We start from the raw sequence: 27,768 nt of genomic DNA on the forward strand, positions 1-27,768 counted from the left end.
GATTTTACCTTTTAGTCAATTGTTCAGTGGATATTTTTTCTTTCTTTTGATTTTATATAGTGGATATTATTTTAGACAGCAATGAGAGAAACCCTTTTAATATAGTATACCTGAAATATAGGATAATATACATAATATAAACATAATATACATATGTCTCACTGTAATTCGCACACAAACAAAAGACTACGTAAATCTAATATGACGAAATTTTACATTATGATGCAAACTCATTTCAAAAATATTAATATCATTTACTATTAATATCATATCGAAAAATATTAATATAAAAAAATATCAACTGAAAGAAAAATTGTAAAGTAGTGGACTCACTTAGTGGGCTCCATCCTACAGTGTTATACTGAAGGTTTGTATTCCTTCATAAGTCATTAAAGAATTTAAAGTAGCATTACTAATCTGCTTAAAGCCTTGGTGTTGTTTATTTGTAACAGTGCAGCAGGAACAGGAACAGGAACTGTTCCAGACAGCAAGAGAGATGAAGCTTTACATTTTTTCAAAACTTTCTTTGTCATTTTCACAAAGACATACAGTTAACACACAAAAGGACAATTCTAAATCACCAAACCTTTCAGTATGACTGCATACACTGTCCACTGAGAACAAAACCACGCTCACTTCTCCAAACACAGACAAAGACCTATTAATAATTCAAGCAAAATGTAAAGAGCTTACCTATAAAGGTTAAGTGGCCCTAAGAAATATCTTGAAATCTCTTGGTCCATTGAGATTGTAAGAGACAGTACAGGTTAGAAAGTCAGCAAAAAGAGAGAGAGAGAGACAGAGAGAGACACAGAGAGCTATTAATAGAAGTGTAATACTAAACTACCACCAGAACTGACGTTTGCCCTCTGACCCACCTGTTTTATTTTTTTATTTTACTGCACAGCTGTGTATGCATGATCACACGTTATTTTCTACACACACACACTAAAACACATACAGCAGTGGAAATATCTGCTTTACTTTTAACACCCGAGTGGGCTTGATGGTGTTGAGCTTTTATCTAAGGATCTATGTCACCTAAGTGAAGCCCCTTTAACTTTCCATTTCACACAGCAGAGTATTAGAGCATCAGGGACACACTCCCACACAGCTCTTCAAATAGAAAGCAGCCAAAAATAAGATATAGCTTTATCACAAATGCAGCCGATTATCCAAGACACATTTTGAGACCAGGGTTACCGTTCTTAGCTTCTAGTCATACAGGTATGGAAAAAACAGTACTAGGAAATGATACTTAAGTGAAAATGACGAATGTGCAAAAAAAAATCTTACTCGAATATAAGTGAAAGTTTCCAGCCCAAGCACTCCAGCACTCAAGTGAAGATAACATGCTACTACTTTTAAATGCATTCAGATGGTTTTCACCTGAAATGAAACTAAGCTAATGCTAAACTATTGCTTATCTCAAACTGTTAGAAGCAGCTGTGCACTGATGTTTTGCCTGAAAACACAATTTAATCTCTGTAGGTTTGCTGGTCATGAATAATGCTAAGAAGTTTGCTATTAAATGAATTAGAAATCAAACAGATATCTGCCAGTAGATAGAACTCGACTTGCTTTCTAGCCAGGTATGTTAGCTAATGGAATTGATCTAACATCGCATTAGCGAACAAACAGGCTTTTTTTTTTTTTTTTTTTTTTTTTTAAAGTAGCTAAACGTGAATGAAACAGAGACGTCTGAGTGTAGACTTCTGACGTCTGACCTGTCTTTGCTTACTCCAGCATATTAAAAGCTAGGGTGAAGAACACTCTTCCTCAAGTTCCACATGACTATATGGTGATTTATCCATATTCAGACATATACTGATAGCTATAGCACTAAATTCAATGTGTAGTGTGAAGAGACTGCAGATGACAGATAAGATGCAGATACGTAAGATGCAAGGGAGCCGATTCTATCGACGTACAGCATACAGTAACTAGCTGGATAAGAAGAAAAAGAAGGTTTAGAGATTTGTAACTACTTGGAAATGTAACTAAGAGAACAAGTACTCATTTTACAAGTTTCAATAGCACTAGTAAAGTATGAATACCTCAAACTAATACTAAAAAAGTACAGTTCCACCCATGCATTATTTTGCACTCACACAGAGCAGTCAAACACACACACACACACACACACACAGAGCAGAAGTATTGGTAATGTAGTGATAAAGCTGCCCTAAACCTAACTGCTACATCAGCTAACAGCTCAGTGGTTAGAACTCCAGCCTACTTATGAAGTAGTAGCTTGGACCTTTAACACTCACCTGCTAATCTCAATAGTAAGTCGTTTAGGATAGATAGCATCTGTAAAAAAGAAAAACATAGAAATGTAATATAATATGCCCAAGGCAAGCCAGGTCCAGAGACCAGGCTGGTTGTTTTATTACCCAAAGCACTACCTTGTTCCTCTCTGAACACCTCTTCTACAGCTCCAGGGTATAAGCAGGGTCAGTAAAATTCACTCAATACATTAGGCTGATAATCCCCAATCTTACTAGGTTCCCTAAGTAGTTGGAGGATGTGAAGAGCAGAAATCAAACACATACGCATAGTATCTGCTGTGTGGGAGTCTTGGAGGCTCACAGTGCACAGGCACTAGCACCCACACACAAGCATGCACATACATACACATTCACACATATCTGTGGGCGGACTACTTTATAACTTCTCTAACTTCAGGCTTCTGATGTGGTGCTTAACTTATTTTACGTATCGATGGTTTGGATCTTAAAAACATTTTCATACTCACAAGACCATAAGAGTCTTGATGTCTACCACTTCCTGTCTTTATGTTTTAATTCAAACTACACACTTCCTTTGCCAGGCAGGTACATAGATTTGAGGAGTGAAGCAGAGGTACAGAAAGAGAAAGAACAAATAGAAGCCATAAGGTCATGGCTCTGTAATTAGACCTTTCCTGCCCTTCTCAGTGGTATATTCAATATTTCATCAAATGCTTTTAGGTGAGTGAAGTCCAGCTCTAATCCTCCAGTTCAAATGTTCCAGTAGGGATCAAACATCAGTAACCTCTTTCATCAACTAACAAACACTCACACGCAAGCACACACATGCTATATGGCCTACCACAACATACCCTGGCTTGACAGTCTATTAGGTACTGAACTGGAGAAACTGGAAAAATGATGATCTCAGGCTTACTAAGCCATAGTTTATTTTGGGCCTTCTGAATTTTTTTTTTTTCGTCATAGAGAATGATAGTAAAATAAAAATATCCTTCTAAAAATAAATGCTACAGAGCATATTAACGAAACTAAAGAAACCAACAGGTTCTCACGAAGTAATGAGGTTTTTACTTTTATGTGGGCATGAATGAGCACTCGGAAACGAGGCCCCCAGGACAAGCAAAGACCATGCTGCATGATGCATCTATAGTATCTACTGACAGTGCTAGCATTACTACCTTTGCTATCAGTGTTATATATTTAAATGGCTGTTTAGGCCATACTTAAACCTACAGCTCCAGATGTGAATATTTTTGGAAGCACTAAACAGATACAGCTACAGATATAGATAGTGATGTCTACATAGTGCCATTTTATGTGTGTGTGTGTCAAGCCAATTTATCATCCTTTCCATTTGGTGTCCAAAATTTCAGACCACACTGAACATTTTATTTATTTATTTATTTATTTATTTATTTATTTATTCATTCATTCATTCATTCATTCATTCATTCATTCATTCATTCATTCATTCATTCATTTACCTATTTTCATTGAATGTTGGAAATAATCAGAAGGTTTTACAATTTGGAATTATTTAAAAAGTAACCGTTTAATATATTTATATAGTTAATATTCAAGACTAGCTCCATGTTTAGATGTAAGCAAAATTGTGATATTAACTGTGTTAACAGATCAGATATTCTTCGTGTCTAATCCCTTCTATTGAATCGTGTGTGATCAGACGACACTCTGATGGATTCGATCTAAAATGGATCGTGAGATTTTGCCAAACCAGCTCCAGTGCACACTGTCATTAAAGCACAAAGAGGATGAACCCAATACTAAACCCACACTACTGAATTTTATGTCATTTCACCCAAGTTGTTGTGAATAACATCATTTACAATGAAAATTGTTGCAATAAATTAGAAAAGAATGCAAAATAGAAGCATTTTCACTCGTTCTCTCAGACATTTGGACCCTGCTTTACATACAGAGTCCCAAGGCTTGAAAATAGCAGCTTCAGTAGAATATTAATTACATGCAGTACATGTAAACTACACATAAGAACAAGAGTGGCATCAAGACACAATAACTGTACTGATGTGACTGTGTGGGTGGATGTGAAAGAGAAATGCTTTTTTGCCACATTTTCAAAGTTTGCGAGATGCGTTTGTCATCTATGCCATAAAATGTCTCCGCTTGAAAGCCACAGTAGACTAAAACCTGCCTTTTTAGATCCGCATCTCACAGCATGGCAAATGTGTCATCATGTCATGCAATGTGCCACAATCATAAGATGCTTTGACATATAATCTGAGGGAGACGTGTGAGTCATGGTTAGCTTTCTCTGACAAGAAGATCGCATCAGCAGTTTTCGTACAACTTTTATTCACTTAGCAGTAAAATACAGCTAAAAGCATTCATTTTACAGATACGCCATGTGATTATGGTCATAAAGATGACCTACCATGTGATGCACTTGAATTAAGAATAAACAGTTTCAGGTCTGCGTGTGCTATTGTAGAATCTGAGTGCTAGGAGAAAAAAAAAGTGGATGGAAAGCACTTTTGACCTGCTTTGATGAACAATTTGAGAAATGAATTGTTCCATGTTCAACAGTCAACACTATTCTCTAATACTTTTTTCTTTTAAAAAAGGATCAAGGCTCAGTTCCTGATAAGAAAGCGACTCGTTTTTCTTTTAAATGACTATAAGGGTAATGCGTTCAAATGTGACTTTCTCTAGGTTGTCGAGTTTTGGATTGTAGTTCTAGTTAATAAAGTTAGTCATACCAGATGAACACCCATGAGAAGCTAAGCCTTGACATTCAGCTTTGATCATAAATTTGATGGATTTGTTCTTACGTTAAAAGTGTAACTCTTAAAATTGACATTATTAACTTTATAAAATTATTATACATACTCAGGCTGAAAAAAATTGTTACTCTACATATGTGAGTGTAACACAAAGAACTAATTAAAATCAGACAGAGAGACAGACTAATATTTATATTAGCCAGATTAATATTTATATCTATCTTAACCCTAACCGAACATGTTCTTATTTCAAAATCAGTAACTTAACTAGTATAAACTCCATTACATTTCCATATACTGTAAAAACAAAACAAAAAAAAAAACACTCCATCTGTCATTTATATAACGTGCATCCTGCTAACTTTTGGGGCGTTCTCTTGGTGGTGTCAGTAACGTGATGATTTGAGATTAATAAACCTGGTTATTTTTAGAAGAGCATGGATATTTTATAAATATGTTTTAGGAATTTTATTTTAATTTTAGTTTATAGTCAATCATTCACATGTAGGATTCTTTGGTGAATGTCATTATAAATTATAATAAAAATAGCCTTTGGGTGTAATCTAGTAGGATTTTAAGGGCGGGGGGGGGGTGGTGGCTGTCTAACTGTGAGAGAAGTCAAAATAACCAAGATGTAAACAAGATTTTGGAGGATTTGTTTCCTATAAGAATGCAAATGAAGCACTGACCCTACATCTCACCCGCATAACTGTTTATATTTGAATGACGATGACAAAGACCGAATCAGTATGTCTGTTTAGGGAGAACTCCAGAAGGGCCAAATGTCCTAAAGAAAATAGAAATCTGATGGATAAGACTTAACTACATGTGGAAAATCTGGATCTCCTGTCTTCTTGAGTGTTTTGAGTAGCCCACACTAACAGTGTCCAATTATTAAACCTGAACACCTCACACCTCAGCTAAAAATCATTCCATACTCATATCAAAGAATTTTATGGCAAAACATTTCCATATAAAGTGTATTTATGTGCCATTCTCTTCAAAACTATCCAGTTCATAGACACCTCAGACCACAAGAGTTTTGGAGTAAAAAAGCTTTTTTTTTTTTCTTTCAGTTTAGTGATGCTTATGTGGTTTCCTGCAGTTTCCTGTAAGTGATGCTGCTGGAGAAGACTTGCTGCATATTCTCTGCAGCTTATTACTGCTGCCAGTTTATTACTTCTTTTTTTTTTTTTTACTTACAACCGATAAATTGTCGACTTCATGTAGGTTTTTAATTTCCCAGTAACACTGAATTCTAGCTCAATTTCCTACACAACATGCTTAAAATATACTGTACACTCAGCCCTAGTTCTAACAGTCATCTAATCTCACAGTTTGTACAAAAATATACAGTGCATTTGCAGCACTGCTAAAGAAAAAGTCAAACGACCACTTACCAACAGGAATGCTCTGCAAAAAGCTCCCAGTATTTTGGAAATCAGGTGAACTTGTGTTGCGCTGTGTGTGGCTGAGTGAGTTTGTGAAGCCTGAGTGCACTTGCACGTGTGCAGAGCGGGAGGTGGAGTCAAGAAGTACACTTCCTCCGGACAAGCAAAAGCATAAAAACACGCAAAATATTACTTGGTTAAAGGTAGTAAGTATTAAACTCTTAGTAGTTTTTGCATTAAAACTATTTTATCTATTAAAACTACATGGCACCCAGCCAACAAAGGACATGTTAGCACACACTTATCCAATTAGAAAAAACAAAATATTTATACAGTTAAGCAATGATTTCTTTTTGCCCTGAGGTTTAGTGCAATAAACTGAATTGCTTGTGATCTTTTATTATACCTAAATAAACTAGTCACACAGTGAGTATATATAGATTTATAGATAAACACAGAGCTTCGATTTGCACACATGCACAATTAAAACATCCGTCCATCCGTTTTCTATACCCGCTTTATTCCTAATTAGGGTCATGGCGATCTGCTGGAGCCTATCCCAGCACACATTGGGTGAAAGGCAGGGGTACATCCTGGACAGGTCACCAGTCCATTACAGGGCCACATATAGACAGACAACCACACACACTCACTCCTATGGGCAACTTAGAATTACCAATCAATGAAACCAGAGTAAACCCACACAGAAAGGCCCGAATCTGGGATTCGAACCCAGGACTTTCTTGCGGTGAGGCAACAGTGCTAACCACTAATCCACCATGCTGCCACAATTCCAAAGTTTTGACTTAAAATTTTATAGATTTGTTAAAAGTTATATTAAAAGTGAAGTACAAACAAATAAAAAGGCATTTATAAATTAAGTCTCGGTATTTTTTATCTAAAACTATCAAAGCTAAATATAAATGATGCAATAAAGGACATGTAAGTACACACTTACGCAAATTAGGACTTAAACAGAAATATTTATAGAGTAAAGTAAAACATGAGACATGACCACATGAAAAATGACCTCGAAAATTAAGTGGCTAAATCGCAGTGACAGCATTCCAAGCAGGATTAAAGTTGTTTTGAAGGCAAAGGGTGGCCTTACTTATTATTTTAGCTATTAATATATTGTTACAGCTTTATTTCATCCACACTGAGGTTTTTTTTTAATGTTTTATCCCTACTGGGTTATTTGGGCTCTAGTAGCGGATTAGACCTAGACTTTATTCCCCTAGAAACTTATGATGAAATATAATATTGAGTCTCAGGTAATTAGATAGTGAAAGTGATGTTAAATGTATGATTTTCTTTAATGGCAAAATCCAAATTGCTTTTAGATACTATAATGAATTGTCATAGAAGTGTGCTCCTTCTAATTATTGTTCATACCTAATCAGTGTGATTAATCTTGTTAAGTTGTGTATATATACAACACTCCCTCTGGCTTCTTCAAATTTCTTGTGTCGCTTTATACAGAATCTCTAAGCTAACATACGTGTGATTTTCCACTGTGCCTACTTTCTTTGTTCACAGTTCCTAGTGCCAGTTCTAGTTACCACAGTATCAATTTCACTTTCTGTTCGTTTAAATAATTCTTTTAACAGCCGTTATCACAAAGTAGCTTTACAAAAATCAGATGTGCACCTTTAATGAGGAACTCGAGGGCACCATCAGCAAGGGGAACTCCTTTTAGAAGAAACATTAAAAGGAAACAAGGGCAATTGATCCTCCTCTGGCTGATATCCGATAGTGAAATTACTACCAGTACAGAACAGGGTACTGCTATACGGTACACCATGGCAAATAAGTACGATTCTTATATACAGTAAGTCTCTGAGAAGTCTGTAGATGTTTATCATCTTGTGACATTTCCTCAGAATTGACAGGAAATATTCTTTATTTTCCTTTTTTTTTCATTGCTTTTCAGCAATTTTAGCCCCATACTTACACAAACATCAAACACATCTCTCTCTCTCTCTCTCTCTCTCTCTCTCTCTCTCTCTCTCTCTCTCTCCTTTAGATCTTGTCTCTTCCACTTTATTAATTTCTGCCACTCAGAAACATAGAGCACCTCCTCAGGTGCAGGTCCTTACCTCTCCCTCTCCTGACTCCACCCTCCATTCATAAACAGGTATTTGACCACACCCCCCATCTCAAGCACCCTAAACCATGTAAGACGCTGGTTGTTCTGGGGATAGTGGTTCCCTACATGGAGTAGTTGCGATCTGAGGTGTGCTGAAAGGTTCAACGTAACCACATCTACTCCCCAGTTCTGTCCCCAGTCCCCTCCCCAGAGGTGGCCCTGATTCAAGCAGTATTGTTCATGCTAACCTCATACAGCACTCAGATATTGCTCTGTACACGCGCCTCTGTTTTGCTTTACCTGAGGTAACTGAGGAGACCCACATCAGCTAGAGCAGTTTGTAACCAAGGTGAATGGAGTTGTTCCCTTCTGTGTTCTGTGTTGAAATTTGATATTCAGTTCTATGCAAGGACAAATTGGTCAACTGGACACAGCCCACAGTTCTGGATTTAATTAAGATACAGCCTCCTGATTCCTTTTCCAGTTTGGTTTACACCAACTACTCACCCGCTTTTGCAGGTTGTTTGAAGCCCCAGTCATGTTTCAATGACAAATGGACAGAATTCTTGATCCTTATGGTGTGCATGTCACTGCCTATACAGACAAAATAATCATCCAGAGTACGGTCAGCCAGTGGACATGCAACACCTGAGGGCTGTTTTGTGAGACTTGAAACAACCAGAAGTGTCTGTTTGAATATGGAAAACTGGAAAAGGAACTGCCTTTTTCAAGTGAAAGCTGCTCTTCCCAGAAAACCACTGTTGCAATCTCTTGTTTTGTTCTCTCATCTGTTTTTTTAGATGGACAGTGTCTCAGGCAGTGGTCAGGAGACAAATCACATAGTTTACACGGTCCACATCTTAATCATTGATGTATTGTTTTGCCAAAAAAACAAAAGTGTTGCAATTATAGCTGGTATCATGTATGCAGAGATTTACACCCAACAGAATCATATGTAATGGTTTGCACAGAACTCTTCAATACACAGAGATTTGCACAGGACTCATAAACACGCAAATATTTCTTAAATCTCTGTATTTAGTATTTTTTGCTAATTTTTTTTTTTAACTCTCTGTATTTAGTATTTTTGTTATATTTATTTTATTATAGGTTATTTGTCATATTTTTTTTGTTATATTTTGTTAGATTGTTTTATATTTTGTTTGTTGCTGTATTTTCTATGTTTTCGTACCCTTAAATTCGAATATTTTGTATTTTTTGTTGTTGTTATATTCCTTGTTTTATTTATTACCTGTGCTTATGGATACTGCTGGAAGTTTTAAACTTCCCTTTGGGATGAATAAAGTATTGATCTATCTATCTATCTATCTATCTATCTATCTATCTATCTATCTATCTATCTATCTATCTATCTATCTATCTATCTATCTATCTATCTATCTATCGCAAATAACAATACTGTGTTAGCAGAAGGGCCTTGTGAGACATAATTTTTACATGAACAGAAATTTAATTTGCATTTGTAAACGAATAACAGAGTAACATTCCAGTTACCAGAGAGATTTTAAAGCCCATCCTGGAAGGTTCTATGATATGTGGCATCAATAATGCACTTAGACGAAGAAGATTGCAGACTTCGAGTGCTGTTTTTACTATCATAAGATCTAAATTCAAACAGAAATAATTATTGTATACAGCCTCAATCTTATGAGGTAATATTATGACTATAATATATTATGATCTGTGCACTAGAATCCACGTGTCACATGTATGTTATAACTGTGAATGTAATGATATGATATACGGTTGTTCTGTTAATTCCATATAACCTCAAAGGCCTGACTTGTTGCACTATTGTAACACTATTTATACAATGTGAAACACTTTAAATTGTACTGTGAACTTCCAGCACTTTTAGTATGAATAAAGTAAACAAAGACTGACTGAGAAATGGGCAATTGAACTATTCTAACAGCAGATGGCGCTAGAGTAACAGGTAGGAAAACACGCCTCGATGAAAGGCTCTGTGGGATTTGCTGTTACAGCATTAAATGAACACCTATACGGTTGACCTACCATTGTTGTAATATCACTCATCATATTTAATTAACATGTCCAACATACCCTTTACATGATGCTCATTTATTAGCACACATGAAATGTACATGCTGAATGAACTATTATATATATAGCCATAAATGATAAATCTTTAAATCATCAAATTATCTTTAAATTAGCATTTAAGGAAAGAAACATAAATATTTATGTTGAAATGTAACGTAGACCCCATGGTGTCTCAAAGATTTTGCTAATATTTAGAACAACAAGGCAAATAAATGAATTTATTCGAGTGATTCGATGCTTTATTGCAGAATATTGTTGTATTAACATCACAGTTATGTTTAATATAACAATATTTCTAATTGTTTTCTGTTTATCGAGTCTTTATAAAGGCACCAATTTCCCCTAAAGTGACTATGAAATAACATGATTACTAAATAACATGATGAGTAAATAACATGATGAGTAAATAATAATTTTAGTGTTTTAGTTAATAGGTGTAAAACAAAAAAGTCACCAATACAAAAATACAATGATGTTAGTGATACAAATTATATGTATTACTATATTATACATACAGTCTGAAACACTTTGATAAATACATTATGTATATGACCTGTTTCTTTCATATAATATGCATTTACAGTAAGGTTTTTGGATTGGTAATGAGTCATTTGATTGATATGAACCATTGTGAAAGAATATTTCCTCTTCAGTTCCAGGGAATGTTGATAAAAGGAAGAAGAATGAAAACAGCATGGTGGGGTCAGCCTACAGAGAGAGACACAGAAAGAGAGAGAGAGAGAGAGAGAATGAGTAAAATGTGGTGTTGCATGAGGGAACGTTCCTTCGCTTTTTATTTCTGTTGCCACGGAAACCAATGAGATGACGACTATTTGGGAACATCCCAGATCTCTCTCTCTCTCTCGCTCTCACTCTCGCTCTTACTCTCACTCTCTCTTACTCACACACACACACACACACACACACACACACACACACACGTGCATATACCCAATGTGAGCATATCAGAGTAAATATGATACTAATTAACTGAATAAAATAATTGGAAATGTTTTGGCATTATTGTGAAGAAATACTGTGTATTGGAGCCAAATTCAAACCTTCTTTCATCGTATGCTAGTTATCTGCAGCCTAATTAACACATTTTCCCTGTTTGATTATATCTGCATGTAATCATTAATTTTCTTGTGGATTTATTGTTACATTCTTTTTTTATTTATATGGGCAGGCTAATTAGCCTAAAATGGCACGTGTACACAGAAAGATTGGATTTTTTATTAATTTACATGTTTATTTGCAACTTGAAGGCTCTCTCTATGGTAATTACAGGAGATTGTGTCTTGGCTTTTGTCCACTCTCAAGCACGTTTTTACCAATTTACAGCTGAGTTAAACTGCACTCAATGTCATATTTGATCAAATGCATTCAGAAATAATGACATTATGTTTGGGTTTAGAACCAGTCTGGGCATGTTTATATTTGGTAGATGCTATTCTCCAGTGGGACTCATATGCGAGGTAGATTTTCTGTTCTTATAAAATAGTTCAATTCAATAAATACTTGAACGTTTTTGCATCCTGGTGTCAACAGAGAGCATATTTATGCATAGATACATGCAGCTAAATGAATTTCAACACACTTGGTATTTTGTGATGAGAAGAGGAAAGAAATGAAGCTGTTTTTCCCCTATAGGTGTTTTCTAAATTCGCTCAATTAACATTTGAGTAGATGATGTGAAAACTGCAACTGTCACTCCATAACAATGAAGGTCTCAGGAAGAGAAAAAATGACTTCTGGAAGTGCATCCACGGCTGAAATGTACACAGATGACAGGTTTATATAGTAAGAGTGAGCGATGTTTGTAGCACCTTTGATGGATTCTCTGCATGGCTTATTCTGAAATGAGTCTCTTTCACATACATACACAAAAGGTGCGCTAAACCATCATTTGTATTCACCACTAGTGACTAATTTCAAAATTTCCATGAGAATGCTGACTAGCAATTAGAAGGAATTGTTTCCATTTCTGATGTATTGTTCTCCGGAGTGAACAATGATGACATGAAAATTGGGTACGAAGACGTGTGGAGATGTGTGCTCGTGATATTCTAAATAATAGAAAATCATTTAAAAACGTAATACATTTACCAATAATCATTACTACAGTTATTTACAATAGTAATAAAAATGTAAAATCTATATACCTCATAGCAACAAACCAGTAGTAGTTATACTGTCTATTAGCCTTTTGTATAATGAAATACATAATGCATTACACATTATACTTGGATGCATTCATTAATGAACCTCTCTCTCTCCTCTCTCCTCTCTCTCTCTCTCTCTCTCTCTCTCACTCTCCAATTATTACATTTGCATGAACCGTGACTTGATGTTAAACACTTTGTCCTGCTACAAACGGGCAAACATCCTAGCCTGTGACATTCGCCTATTTACAGACATTTCATCTAATCATACACTTCATTATATAAGCGATCACATCATTTATCTTCTACCTTTTCCACATTCTATTCAATTCAGTTTAAATTTTCAAGCTTTCCATAACATGCATTTTGCACAAACCGTGGCATTTACACTGCCCTTAAAGAGAAAAACCAGGGAAATAGTGCCACGGAAAACTCCACAAGGTAAAGAAAAACAGAAAAAAAAAGGCAGCTTTAAAAGGAAGCGGGACTCTAAAGGCAAGCCGTCCTCTTCTGACATAATGTAACTATAATGGATCACTAATGCACTTATGCACTAACACAACAAATGATGATGAGCAAAGAACATCAAGCAAGACACTACGGACTAATTAACTGCAGGTTGTCATCCCCGCTAGCCTCTCACTTAGCCGTTCACTCATTTTCATTGTAGGATAAAACCCCAGGCCCCAGGCGCCATTTATTCGGTAAGTTTGAGTTGAACATGTATAAGAGATAAAAGAGCAATCTCAATAAGATGTCATGCATTTGAATTTAGATCAAAATGTACTGAGAATCAATACACACACACACACACACACACACACACATTCGGGTTTCACAAAGCATTGTTGTCAAAATGAGTCATTCACTGAAGTGTGTCAAGAATGTCATTATGACTCATTCCCAAAGGCTATTTTTTCTTTTTTAATTTGCTGGCATTAAAAGAATAAAGAAATCTCAAAAGCACACCTTTGTTTAAAGATCTTTAATAGTTTGCTACGTGAAAAATATGTCCCATGCACAGATTTACACCACCACCTTTTTTTTTTTTTGTTTGTTTTTTTTTGTGACACTCTTTTCCCCTCCTGCCAGATGCATAGGTGGAGAAGCAAACAGAAAACGACGATCTGTGTAAGAAATGAATACAAAAAATAACATTAAAGATCATGCCCTTTCCCCCTTTCTCCCTTTCTTTGGATTAATCAGAGCGTAAAAAGATTGCAATAAATAGAAAACACAGAGAGGGAGGAAAATTACCATGATTAGAATCTTTCAACAATTAAACACACACACACAGCAGATCTTTCTTTCGAGTTAAAATGACGTTTCCCACAAATGTAGTTGATCAGTCAGAAAATATCTCACATTTGCTTCTTTAGATTTTCACAGGAGATATGAGACTATGGTAGATGAGCATACAAGTGATGCAAAAGTTTCAAGATGCGAGCATTCGATCAAAGGATATGTTATGATGTACATGCTCTGTATTTTCTAACCTTCAGGCAGTACAATGTAAAAGAGTGAGGCACTTATAAAAATGGGGTGTGGTTAGAGTATACATTCTCTAGGTATGGTTAGGTGTGCTGCACCTCTCATTTCCTGTGAACAGTGTGTGTGTGTGTGTGTGTGTGTGTGCAGTTCAGTGTTTCGCAGATCTCACAGATTTAATACAAATTTTCAGAGTTAGCAGTAAGACAGATGCTAACTTATAGAGATTAACTTTTGTTAATTGAACACTGTGGGAGTTTGTTCAAAGCTGAGGCTGTTGATGTGAAAATGACCACTTCACAACATTATATATAATTCCTAATTATTCTTAACTATTTATAAATTGAATATCACTGAGAAATGTCTTACCGAGTAAAAATCCTTGAAATGAGGAAAAGGAACTAATAACAGGCTGAATGATCTGCTAATAAGAAATGACAGACTCATTTTTTGCTTTGAATGTACAGTAGAGGGAGATGATCACAAATGCTCTCTCTCTCTCTCTCTCTCTCTCTCTCTCTCTCTCTCTGTCTGTCTCTGTCCCTGTCCCTGTCTCTCTCTCTCTCTCTCTGTCTGACTCTCTCGCTCTCTCTCTCGCTCTCTCTCTCTCACACACACACACACACACACACAATATTCTGACATAATTCATTATATAAAAATACATCGATATAATAAACAACTGTGTTACTATTTCATGAGAGCATTTAATACATGCACACACCAGTCAGGCCCACTAAACAACAACTAATGTAATATAAGCTGCTATTGTGCTGATATAGACAGTTCTTTGGTACTATTATTTCCGAGAACATACTTCACAAGAAATAATTCCTAAAACTGTGCTTTTTATTATGTACAAATGGGGCTAAAACTATGCATCTGTTGCCTTATTATATAATTAAACAGTGACACGCCTGATGTGGCTTGTATAACTGACAACACACATCTTGTCTTGTACTGAAATTGGTGTGAATTGTAGCTTATGGCATTCATCCTGCGCTGTGCTGATGTATTTTTATCCAGCCATAATGACAGAACGCATAAGTATCTGATCATTGCATTATTTCTACACTCTGTGCAATGTTAAAAGCAATGAGTTTTCACCTGAAATTATCGCTAATAATATATCAGTGCATAAACATGCACATTACAGTCACACAGACTTATATGATAGAAATGTTTGTCTATGTGAAATCTGTTTATGTTTCACAAGGGGTAATAATTGCTAATTATGCTGGCATACATTGTCAACATTTGAAAAGTGCTCAGTGAGGTCCTTGAGACCTATTCATGCAATTTGATTTATGTAGAAAAAATAGCCTGAATAATGAGCCTGGTTATTGAAATATGAACATATGAAAAGCCTCCTCTTTCATTGAGCGCACAAGAAGAGATCAATACAGCTTAATAACGCCACGTTCTAAATGATAATCCCTTGTTTGCCTTACAGTAGAAATGTGCTTAGAACAAATAAATGCATGATTACTACGTGCTGTGCAAGTGCGCCTCTGTGTGAGAGTGTGGTTTAACCTTTCATGTGCATTGTGGTGAAGTTCACATGCCGCATTTTGAGTGTAAACTTTGTTGATTTCCGATATGCATGCAAAACTTCAAGCTAGCACTTTTCATAAAGAAAAGTCTTAACCGCATCGAGTTGCCCTCCCCCACTGCTGCTTTATCAGCCCGGTTTTAGGAGTCAGTGTTCATCCAGTAAAGGAATCGTTTAGGCAATTTTGTTCTTACTTACCTTCCAGTTTTGCATTGCAAATGCCTTGTTCAAAATTCTACATACAATCTGGGCTGTTGAAGCTTGGAAAAAAAACCCATTCGCTGGTCTTTTTTTCCAATCTTCAGCTGTCCAATTTTGGGTAAGCCTGTGCCCACTATTTCCTGTTCTTGGCTGACGTGATCTTCTACTCATCCACCTCAAGGTTTAACATTCTCAGCTGTTTTACTGCTCACCACAGTGGCTATTTGAGATACCCTATAGCTTTCCTGTCACCAGTCTGTCCGTTTCCCCTCTGACCTCTCTCATGAATACAGAAATGACACAGTGTTTTTTTTTCTTTTTCACACCATTCTGTGTAACCTCTAGAGATTGTTGTGTGTTAAAAAAAAACCCCCACAGAGATTAGCAGTTTCTAAAACAATTAAACCAGCCTGTCTGGCACTAACATCCATGGCACAGTCAAACTCACTGGTCAGATAAGATTCTTCCTCATTATTATTATTATTATTTTTTTACATATATTATATTTTTATATTTTCAACATTAACTGAGGCTCTTGACCTGAAGGGATAATTGCATGAACATATGCAGTATTACTACAAGAAAAATAAATAAATGAATGAACACTCGAGAGCCATCACTGTTCACACGGCTGGTCTGGGTACATTAGTTGTGCAAAGCCATCAATAGATGACAAATCTAGCTGTGAGAACTTTGTTCATGACGGCTAAAGAGTTACTCCTTTACTGCTAAGAAAGCTACAATACAATGCACAAGTCCAGTGTTTCATATATATATATATATATACATATATATATATATATATAGTAGTATTTGGCCAGATGTACCGGATCACAGGCATCATAGTGAAAAGTCAAATATTAGCACTAACTTCACCAGCAGTGTTTATCAACTGTTTGTCACAGCAAATTGAATAATAACAATAAAAAAAAGAAGTAAGCAAGCAAACTCCACTAGTTCCTAAGTACACCACTCTCAACAACAGAAAGTCAATCTCCTTTTTTTTTTTGTTGACATTTTTCATGCCATAAATTGTTTATTTTTCCATTTCACTCAGAACTCTCGATTTTCACAGTGTTAGGCTGTTTACTTTGCACTTGGCTAAGACACCATTTATATTAGGCATTGTATGTATATTGAATATTTTCAGACAGGGCGTGTGTGCTCCAGCCTGCTACTTTAGCAGAAAACTCTTAAACATTTCTCAACAATTCTCTGTAATTGGACACCTTTACTATCAAACCCTTTGTCAATTTCGGACAGTGAACTGAGAAGCGTGTTGCCTGGCAACAGTATGATGTAGCAGTAGGACAATTTTCCCACAACTTGATGGAAAAAAAAATAAATGAATGGCCACACAAAAAAACAGATGTAATTCAATCTCTGGAGCAAACTCAGTAGAGCAGAGCAGTGACTCAGTCTCACAGCATTTACTGGATTTGTCTAAATAAGTCTAAATAACTACTGCAATGAATGCTTCATTTAAATCTGCCTTTGTCTGAATGTGATTTTTTTGAAATGGTTTTATTTCTGTCTGTCTGTCTGTCTGTCTATCTATCTATCTATCTATCTATCTATCTATCTATCTATCTATCTATCTATCTATCTATCTATCTATCTATCTATCTATCTATCTATCTATCTGTCTGTCTGTCTGCCTGTCTGCCTGCTGGTCTATCTATCTATCTATCTATCTATCTATCTATCTATCTATCTATCTATCTATCTATCTATCTATCTATCTATCTATCTATCTATCTGTCTGTCTGTCTGTGTCTGTCTATCTGTCTGTCTGTCTGTCTGTCTGTCTCTATCTATCTATCTATCTATCTATCTATCTATCTATCTATCTATCTATCTATCTGTCTGTCTGTCTGTCTGTCTGTCTGTCTATCTATCTGCATGTGGGTTTTTTCTGGGTTTCCCCATTTCCACACAAGTGTCAGAAAACATGCAAATAAGCCAATTGGCTACACAATATTGCCTTTGTTGTGAGTATGTGTGTGTATGTGTGTGTGTGTGTGTTTGTGTGTGTGTGTGTGTGTGTGCATCATGCCTTGCAATATTCTGGCAGCAAATTCTTGAATTCTCTCATGTTAATGAGATCTACCATGATATGTCCTGACCGGGATAAAGCAGTTAATGAGGAGGAATGAGTGAATGAATGAACGAACCTAACTCTTGCGTTCAAAACTGCTAAGACATGCTAATTCTTATCTTTTATCTGTACAGATTTTTCATCTAGTCTTATAAAGGTTAAAGGAAATAATAATAATCATGTCTGGCAAATAAAACTAACTAACTAACTAACTAACTAACTAACTAAGTAACATTATACCAGTTTCATGCACAAACCAATCATCTTCCATTCATTGAATGCCTTAGAAAATAATTTCTTTTTACTTAATTTGAATTTCGGCTAAATAGTATAATTGCTGCTGGTAATGATTTTTCTGAGAAAAAAATAAATCTTCCTTTCAGGGCTTCAATAATCCTTACTTTCTGAACGAGTTTATGAAACATCTTATGATAATACTGAGACAAACATAATGTAATAATGTGATATAAAGCCAAACATCAGACACTACACACACATTGGTTGATCTGCTTCAGAACATATGGGGGAAAATAAATTATGTAAAATGTAATAAAAGAAATCATGTAAATAAAAATTTTGGCTGAAGTACAATACATTCACTTATCTAGGCACTCATCTGTGCTTGTTATTCCTTTTCAAATGATAACATGTTGTTATAGTCTGGCAAAGATATAATAATGTTTAGGCTTAGTGGTTAGACTGTTTGGCTTACATTTCCGGGGTTGGGGGTTCGATTCCTGTCTCTATCCTGTGTGTGCAAAGTTTATATGTATGCCACTGTGCTTCAGGGGTTTCCTCTGGGTTGGCCAAACCTCCATGTGCTAATTCTCACCTGTGTCTTATACCTGCTTTGTTCCTAATAAGGGTCAGGGGGATCTGCTGGAGCCTATCCCAGCACAGCTTGATACAGTCCACCAAGACAGGTCGCCAGTCCATCACAGGGCCACATATAGGCAGACAACCACACTCACTCCTATGGACAATCAACCTAATGTACATGTTGTTGGACCGCGGGAGGAAACCGGAGTACCCAGAGTAAACCCACGCAAGCACAAGGAAAACATGCAAACTCCACACAGAAACGTCCCTGCCTGTTCAAACCCAGGATTCAAACCTAGGACCTTCTTGCTGTGAGGCAACAGCACAAACCACTAAGCCACTGTGCTGCCACTTATTATTGCGAAGTTTAGAAATTTCCCTGATGTGTGAGTGTGCATGCAATTGTGATGGGTTGCCACACCCTGGAATAAATTCCATGCTTCCTGTGACCTTGTGTAGGAAAAACGGTACAGAAACCGAATGGATGGATGGATGTTGTGTATCTTTATTGCCATATTATGCTGTGCTTTTATGCACCAAGCACTACAGGACTGGAAAACCCACTTTTACTTGATAGACTTAATGACCTTCTGAGTACTGCGTTATCTCAGTAAATTCTGCTGAATTTCCACCCTGTCAGATTTCGTTTCCTTATGACTCAGAACACAGAAATATCAACTGTATTGGGTTTAAATCATTCTAAAGCATTTCTTTGGAACCTTATTCTGTTGTCAGCTGTTTATTTTATTCCTTCAGTCTACCATGTCTGTGTATAAAGGTTAATCGTGTCATGTCCTGTGCATAATCTCAGAGTAATTTATAATTGTAATATAATGGACAGAAGCATTTAGTCATTTGATTACGTAAGCTCTGAACAAATTTGATCTCTCCATAGTTTAGCTTGTTAACAACATCTGACTGGATTTTTATTAAAAACAAGCCGTCGTATTTATCACTACATTTCTGTTTTTGTCGTTTCCTCATATTAACAGGAAGTGTGTTCTTCCTGTATATTATTTGGTTAAGACACATCTTTCACATAATTAAACTATTCACGTAATTAATTATACCCCCCCCCAGAATAATCTATAATGTAATGTTTATTAAGCATTGTGTATTTTTTAAATATTTAATCATATAATCCTCTTTCATAGAACCAGTTGAAAGATGTCAACACTATTCGTATTTTTAACTATTTACTAAATACTATTTTTGTGTATACTTATCTTCACTACAGAAATTAAGTTACCTAATCCTTAAATAAGTATGTGACCATGAGTGAGCATGTGAATGCAACGTTTTAGTTGGTAAGTCATATGACATTCATGTGATCGAGCACACTGGGCATTTAAAAAGGCTGAATCCTTTCCTTAAAGGATCAAATACAATATCGTCATGTCAATAGAAAGAAAGTCTTTACCATGCTAAATTTGTGATATAAAAAATCTGATCTCAGTATCCAGCTACATAATATAACATAGTTATAGTGCCCTCCGAAACTATTGGAACAGAAAGGCCAATTCATTTGTTTATGCTACACACCAAAGAGATCAAAAGATGAATATAAGACAAGAGTTTTCAGCTTTATCAGTTTTTTTTTGTTGTTGTTTTCTAGACATAGAACCTTTGTATACCAGAACACTCATTGTTTAGGTATGCAAAAGTATAGTAACCAATAAGACTTGAAATAAATGAAAAGAAATAATATTTAGTTGTATATCCTGTTCTTGCACTAACTGTATCAGGCCTGTGACTCACTGACATCATCAAACTGTTGGTTTCTTCTTTTTGGGATGCTTTTCCAGGCTCTTAGCACAGATTCTACAGAGTTGTTGTTTGTTTTAGGGTAGTTTCTCTCTTCAGTCTCCTTTCCGGATGTGAAATGTTACTCCATTTTGGTTAGGGTCTAGTGATTGACTTGGCCAGTCTAAAAACCTTTCCCCGGTATAGTTCTCTGTCGTGTTGGCCGTATTGAATTTGGATGCATTTCTCTGTAAATACATTAGGGAGTCTTTCCCATAACCAATAATAAAAGTACAAGCCATGCTGCTACCACAACCATGATTCACACAGATTAGCTTGTATGTTTTTGGATCATGAGCCTCTCCTTTCTTTCTCCACACTTTGACCTTTTTTAATCACTTTGCTAGAGTTCATTCTTGGTTTCAGAACATCTAAGCTCTGTATTTCTATGTAAATTCCAATCTGGCCTGTAGATTCTCACTGATGATTAGTTTACAGTATGGTCTCTGTATTTCTGAGGTAGAAGTCTTCTTTGAATGGTGGATTGTGATACTGTCACCTCTAGTGAAGGTTGTTGGTGATGTCACTGGCTGTTGTTTCTGGCGTTTTCTTTACAGCTCACAACAATGTTTCTATCCTTAACTGCTGTTTTCCTGCGCTGTCCTCTTCCATGTCTGTTTCCAGGTTTACTTGTTTGGCTATGCCTAATGCTTCTGGTTGATTTCCCTCTATTTTTCTAAATGGCTCGCTTTTCTCCCGCGGACAGCTGTCTGAACTTTATGATGACTTTTTTTAACATCAAATGCAGTCTTCCTAGGTGAAACTAAAAGCTAAAAACCAGAAGGAGATGTTCAGAGCTATTTATTGTTTAAACAGGACACACCTGGATAACAAGAAACACTTGTCAGTCACATTTTCCAATATTTTTGCTTGTCTAAAAATCGAGTGGTCTGATACAAAATGTGCTGCCGTTCAAACCATCTACATATAACAGGAAAGAAAAGCCGAACCTTCTTCTCAAAATCATCTTTTGATCTCAAACCATAATGTCTTCAGTCTATAGGGATAAAAAAAAAAAAAAACCCAATGACTTGGACTTGGGACTGTATATAAGAAAAAACACATTTGATTGTTTATCATGCAAATTCACTGATGAAGAAAAGAAAAACAGTAAAAAAGACTCTGAAAAGTTCTTCACTATTTTATGGCCAATGGGTGATTTACAGCATCATTCAACAACTGTCATTTTAGTGGGATGTGTAAAGAGTCACAGGATATTGGTTAGATTTCTCTGCCATTGCATTGTCCTTGTTATATGGTGGTTCTTGTGTTGACCTTTTATTTCGCCTTCTGTTTCTGGCTAATAATAATAATAATAATAATAATAATAATAAAACATTACAAAAGGGAAAATCCCAGCTCCTTTTTTTTTTCAGTGCATCGCAATGGTGTATTAAAATAGTAAAATCTAGTTAGGTAATAAAATTAGTACACAACCTATGTACAAAATTCTCAAGGGGAAGCATTGTGTCATACAGCAAATAGAAAAAAGACCATAAGAAAAGTCGTGTTTTTGCATAGGTGATATTTCCATACAGTGTCCAGTGTTTTTGTTTGTTTTTTTGTTGTTGTTTTTTACAAAGTGGTAGATACAAAGAACAGTGAACCAATTTGCACTGTCCAATTGTGAAAAAAGGAGAAAAAAAAAGACAAAAAACAACGAAACAAGAGAAAAAAATCCAACATGAAACCTGTTCATCAGGCCAAAATAAATATCTCAAATATATTATTTCATTTTATACACTGATTCTTCAAGTCTAAATACACTTATAAATATATCATTTGGTCTCTGACAGGAAAATGCAGACAGATGTGGCGGTGAATCACAGTTTTTAACGGGAATATTGGGTGTTTCTCAATATGTGTTCTTGTTTGTTCTTGTATACCGCTGTCCGTCATGCTCCATTGCCAGAGTTCAGTTCCTCTCCTGAAGTATGCAAGAATCTTTAAAACAGCTGGGTGCTTCCCACATATCAATGATTCATCAGATACATGACTAATGAGATTAAACTGAAAGAGCTGTAATTTATTGGAATACAGTGATGACTAGACAAGGCTCAGATTAGTAAGATCAGCTAGGTAGCAATAAACTTCTGTGAAACGTCAAGCTGTTACAGGTGCATAAGACGGTTGGTACACATACTCTGCATTCTTACGGCCTGTCACGTCACATTCGGTGCAGAACCAGTGTGATAGATCGGATTAACAGCCTAATTTTTTTACCTATTATAATGCTGCTTTAATTATTATAATTTTTGTATATGAGCTGCCGTAGCAAGCTAATAACGCTGCTATTCACAGACTGCTCATCTTGCGGCATCTTTAGTCTAAATCTTGTTGTTCATATTAAGAGGAAGTGGTCAGTGGTTGGTGAGGTATGCTTTGGCTTTGGCCTGCCCCCTAGTGTACAGAACGTCCCTAGAGCAGGGGTGTAGTCTTATCCAGAAAGGGCATGTGTAGGCGCAAGTTTTTATTCCAACCAAACCGAAGCCACAGCTAAGATCAACTGATTAAACAGGTGTTTACTGGACCGAAAACCTGTACCCCCGGTGTTGTATGTTATCAAATGTGCCTTGTATTTGAGCTGCATTCCCTCTAGGGGTGTAAACCTCAGGCTTGCACATGATACAATATGATTAAAAAAAAAGGCAGCAATTAAATATTTCACAATACCACTGATCGAAATGTGACCAACTTTGTTCCAGATTTACTGTTAATTCATGATGATGACACCGAAAAAGGATATCTGGATGATCAGAATCACCTTAATAGCCTATTTAATTTTTTTACACTTCAAAATGTTCATTATTTTCACAGTTGTCTGTCATTTTTGGGGGGATAATAATCTATTTAAAAATAATTTCATATTAATATTACTTGATTTATCATTGCCTCTGGTTAATTCTTTTTTAAATACGTATCAAGTCGCCGCACCTGATCCTTGAGTAGTACATGCAGTCATGTGTCAAGTATAACCCCAGACTTTTAAGCAAGCTTTTATTTCATTGCTTCGGAAGTCAGAAGCCCGTAGCGCTAAAAGGCAAACACGCAGCACATGTCGAATTGAGCCGAGCTGGAGAGATTAAGCTAACTTTGAGAGTTATCGTATATTTGTTATTGAGAAACACCCTGTTGTCCTTAAACTGCTATAACAGAAATGATCCTTCCAAACATCTGCTTCAGTAACCTCAAACAAACGCGCAGAATATCTGTACTGTCACTTCTGATTTCTTCAAGAGCAGTCATCTGGTATTCACCCTGACGTCCCGTTTCATCCTTAGATAAAATCCATTCATAATAAACAGCAGAGGGGTTGCAGAAGTTCTTCAGCAGAAGTTCAACAGAAGTTCTTCAGGAAGGAACTGTGCTTTCAGCTTTGCAGCATATTTATCAGCCCCTGAGCACTGTGTATCAAGCGTATTTATCCGCTGAGAGAAATAGATGTTAATCTGTGTTGGCTTAATTAGCATACTGGGAGTAGAAGGCCACTTTAACACGCTCGATCTGGTGACAGAGTTTAATAGCAGGGCCGAGTTTTAGATCCATACACTCCTGAACAGTGGGGAGGGTCAGCAACAACAAGGCCTGGCCATCGATGTCCTACAGAGAGAAAGTGACAAAGACAATGAATCTTCACTGGGGCCAAATGAGGATGAGCATCAATCCTGGCCTGTTTTAGTCTTTGGTTAAGTGAAACTAATTTTGCTGTATTTCCTATTTGTGTGTGTGTGTGTGTGTGTATACCTGCTCTTGGAAAATCTTGGCTAGTGAGGCACAGTCTGTGGACATGATGAAGTTGACTACATCTGAAACGCTCCACTCAAGAGGATTTCTTTCTAGAACCAAGCGGCTCTCTTCTTCTTCTGTATGTGTCGTCTGTATACATGTGCACACACACACACACACACACACACACACACACACACACACACACACACACACAGTGGAAAGCCTTTTTAACAAATGCACTGATCATAGAAACAGTGTTCGTCAGTACTGGTTTGTTTAACTGATTGATATGAGCAACAATGTGAACCTCATTTATCAAAGTTTTAGTAACACACTTATGTTGATAAATGGCAATTGCTCATGAACTGCCAAGTGTGTTCATGGAACAGCTGATTTCTGTTTAGTGACAGGCACAAAACTCCATAAACAGCAATGAAAATGATAAAAATGACGCCAGACACATCTACTTTCATCAGTGGCGTTTCTTTTGAAAGTCTTGTCATGTTTGGCTTAATTTATGGATTTCATTAATATAAAATGGGCGAATTTTACAAACATGGCAGAGTAATCTGTATATATAAATCTGCTGAAGCTCATTGCAGTAATAACATCTGAAGTCTAACCATAAGGTAAGGTACATCTATTTACATAAATTGACACATACTTAGGAGCTTCAATGTTCATCTGAATTAACTAGATGTTGCATAAAGGCTCCTGCGAATGAATTTTTCAGTAGATTTCTTCACATCCAGGTTTATCTGTGAGATTCACATACTGATTGTACACATTTTGATTGTGCAGATTGTTGTCTCACCTTTGTGTGTGTGTGCTTGGCTGTCTGGTTGTGTGTGTAAGAGAGCGAGCGTGTGGATCTCCGTAATGACGGCTGCTCTGTGTTCGCTCTGGTCCCAGGCAGGGTGAGAGACCTGCAGGGTCGGCCTCGCCGTGTAGAGAAGCTCGGAGGACCCTCTTCACGCAGCTCCATGCTGGAGCTCTCCCCACTGTATGACTCCTCCTCTTCCTCTTCATCAAAATCATCGAAATCATCACTGTCCTGTGAGGAGAAGAGCAAAGATCTTTTTTAATTGGTTGTCTGTGATTGATTTTCACTGTATAAGAACTCTTTTATTTGAACCCTTTTATGCAGAAAGTTTATTTTCATGCACAGAATTTAGATTCTGTGAAATATTATTTATTAAAAAAAAGTAAATGGATTTTCCATGAGGGAGAAAAAAGACTAAAACAGTATGAATGAAATAACACAGCAATCAGATATTTGTACAATAATTCTAATGTCCAGTATTTGTAAAAATTAAATAAGTCAAATGAGGAAGAAAAATAATCTTTCCAAAACAACACTGACTGGCAACTCGATTTATTTGGTGTTGTTGTTATCAAGAGGTTTTTTTTTAATGTAGAAACTTAGCAAAGACTGAGAATGAAGGATGGTCTAGGGAGGTTCACAAAGGTTTACATTAATTTATAATAATTAATATATTAATAATTTATATAAGAATTTATGGAATAATTTATTGATGCATTACTTTAAATAAATTAATTATAATAATAATTAAAAAATAACAACAATAACAACCAATAATCATAATATTAATAATAATAAAAATTTATAAAGCTCTCAAGAAATTTGGAGGTGATTTGCATCTTACATTGTCCTAAAATATTGTTTCCTAAAAAATCGACTATACGTAAGAGTGGACAAAATGAAAGGTTAGAAATTTTTGAACATCTGTGTTATATGAAATCTTATTATATCTACAGTATATGGAATTAGAAAATGTCAAATCTTTTCTCGAATAGTGTTTAGTTAAAAAAACTATTCTGAAGGCAGATTAATACAATTTAATCTCAAACATTACAATTCATGGAAGGATTACGATGTTCCCTTTTTTGAAGCTGCGATAATTTGACTGTGGAAGCATCTCTTTAATATTCATCTCACATTAGAAACCTGACTAGAATAAGAACGAGCAAAAGTTTTAAACCCATAAAATCTATTTAGATCAAAATCATTTACATACACATGATGCCACAATATTACCAATTCTAACCGGATAGATCTGCACCGCTATGGTAATATTATTATTTGTAATAATTAGTAAAACCTAACAGAGAAGAAAGTAATTTGTTTCTTAGCACTTTTGCACAGTTACACAACGGTTTAAACATATTCTAGCAATTGGGTCTAATGATCAAATGACACTTTTAACTCTCAAGAGTTTGGGTTTAAAATCCATTTATTTATATAACTGCATAATGAATGCTATTTTCTTTGTCTCTTTCTAAGCTCATATCCACCCAAACATGAAAAGGGCTTTTATTGCTTTATTTCCCTCAAAATTACTATTCGATTTAATTCAATAATGTCACGTACACAGAATACAACCTGCAATGAAATGAAAACCAGGCCTAGTCCTCTTTACTCCGTGCATATAAATAAACTATATTTAAGAAACCTAGTTAAAAATGGGATACATAGAAATAAGAAGAAATACGAAGTAGTAACAGAATGTTGTAATCAGTTTGTGTGGATGAAACGTAATAGGCATTTTGATAAAAATTTTATCATTTAAATCTAAAACAATTGCCTTTAATCTGAAGACAAATCGAGTATAATGTGGGGTTTTTGTGTGTGTGTGTGTGTGTTTGTATGTGACCTGAGCTGACTCCATGGCGTGGTATCCTGTAACAGTAGAGCGTCGTTTCTTTTGAACAAAGACGGCTTTACGCTTTTTTCTGCGGCGGGCCGGTTTGGCCGTGTCGCCTTCCTGGGTGCACTCTCCCAGACTGGGACGGCCCACTTTCCTCTTCTTTCCATAGTAATGTGCTACAAAACACAGACATTTTAACCAAAACAATTAGGAAGTACTACAGATGGCAGTATATGTGTGTGTGTGTGTGTGTGTGTGCGAGGGTCTTCATGGAGGCTGAACAGACATAACATACGGAATCGCTGCATAATTCTATGTGATAATAATAGAATTGTTGTAAATATGCCATATAAATAAAATATCATGAGTTCATATATAATCAATCACTGCAAATTAGCAGGCCATTAGTTATTAGATCAGTTTGCGTAATCAAACTTAGTGCACTCTTTTATTTGTCTTTATTTCTGCACACTAGTCTGGACGTGATGCTATGCAACTATAAATGCTATAGTTATATATGAGAAGGTAAACAGTGCTATTAAAACTACAGATTTATAACTTACACAGGGCAGTAAATAGTGATAGGATTATTCATTAGTGCACTGAATCACAATAACTGCTTATGAAACTTATCTACGAAACTCAATTATAGTGTATTGTGGACG

The 27,768-nt window shown here is 36.0% G+C and overlaps 2 protein-coding genes across 8 annotated transcripts in view; both read right to left on the reverse strand.

Annotated features, from left to right (window-relative positions):
- Positions 1-6,514, reverse strand: part of prkcq (protein kinase C, theta) — a 24,695-nt gene extending 18,181 nt beyond the window's left edge. Inside the window, exons 1-2 of one of the 3 annotated variants that reach the window (XM_058417770.1) lie at positions 6,415-6,465; positions 2,274-2,313 (exon numbers count right to left, since the gene is read on the reverse strand). The gene's annotated coding sequence lies outside the window, so the exon portion shown is untranslated. Of the gene's footprint in view, positions 1-693; positions 734-2,273; positions 2,314-6,414 lie in introns of all 3 variants that reach the window. The other 2 variants (XM_058417768.1, XM_058417769.1) reach the window with 2 other exon arrangements.
- A 12,871-nt stretch (positions 6,515-19,385) lies between these two features.
- Positions 19,386-27,768, reverse strand: part of sfmbt2 (Scm like with four mbt domains 2) — a 62,462-nt gene continuing 54,079 nt past the window's right edge. For all 5 annotated transcript variants that reach the window (XM_058417241.1, XM_058417242.1, XM_058417238.1 and 2 more), the window contains 4 exons: positions 27,110-27,279; positions 25,249-25,488; positions 24,450-24,581; positions 19,386-24,305 (listed from right to left, as the gene is read on the reverse strand). In XM_058417241.1, coding sequence (XP_058273224.1) covers positions 24,165-24,305; positions 24,450-24,581; positions 25,249-25,488; positions 27,110-27,279 — 683 coding nt within the window. In that variant the 3' untranslated portion in view covers positions 19,386-24,164. The remainder of the gene's footprint in view (positions 24,306-24,449; positions 24,582-25,248; positions 25,489-27,109; positions 27,280-27,768) is intronic.

This window comes from Hemibagrus wyckioides, linkage group LG19, assembly GCF_019097595.1.
Source record: "Hemibagrus wyckioides isolate EC202008001 linkage group LG19, SWU_Hwy_1.0, whole genome shotgun sequence".
Classification (NCBI taxonomy): domain Eukaryota; kingdom Metazoa; phylum Chordata; class Actinopteri; order Siluriformes; family Bagridae; genus Hemibagrus; species Hemibagrus wyckioides.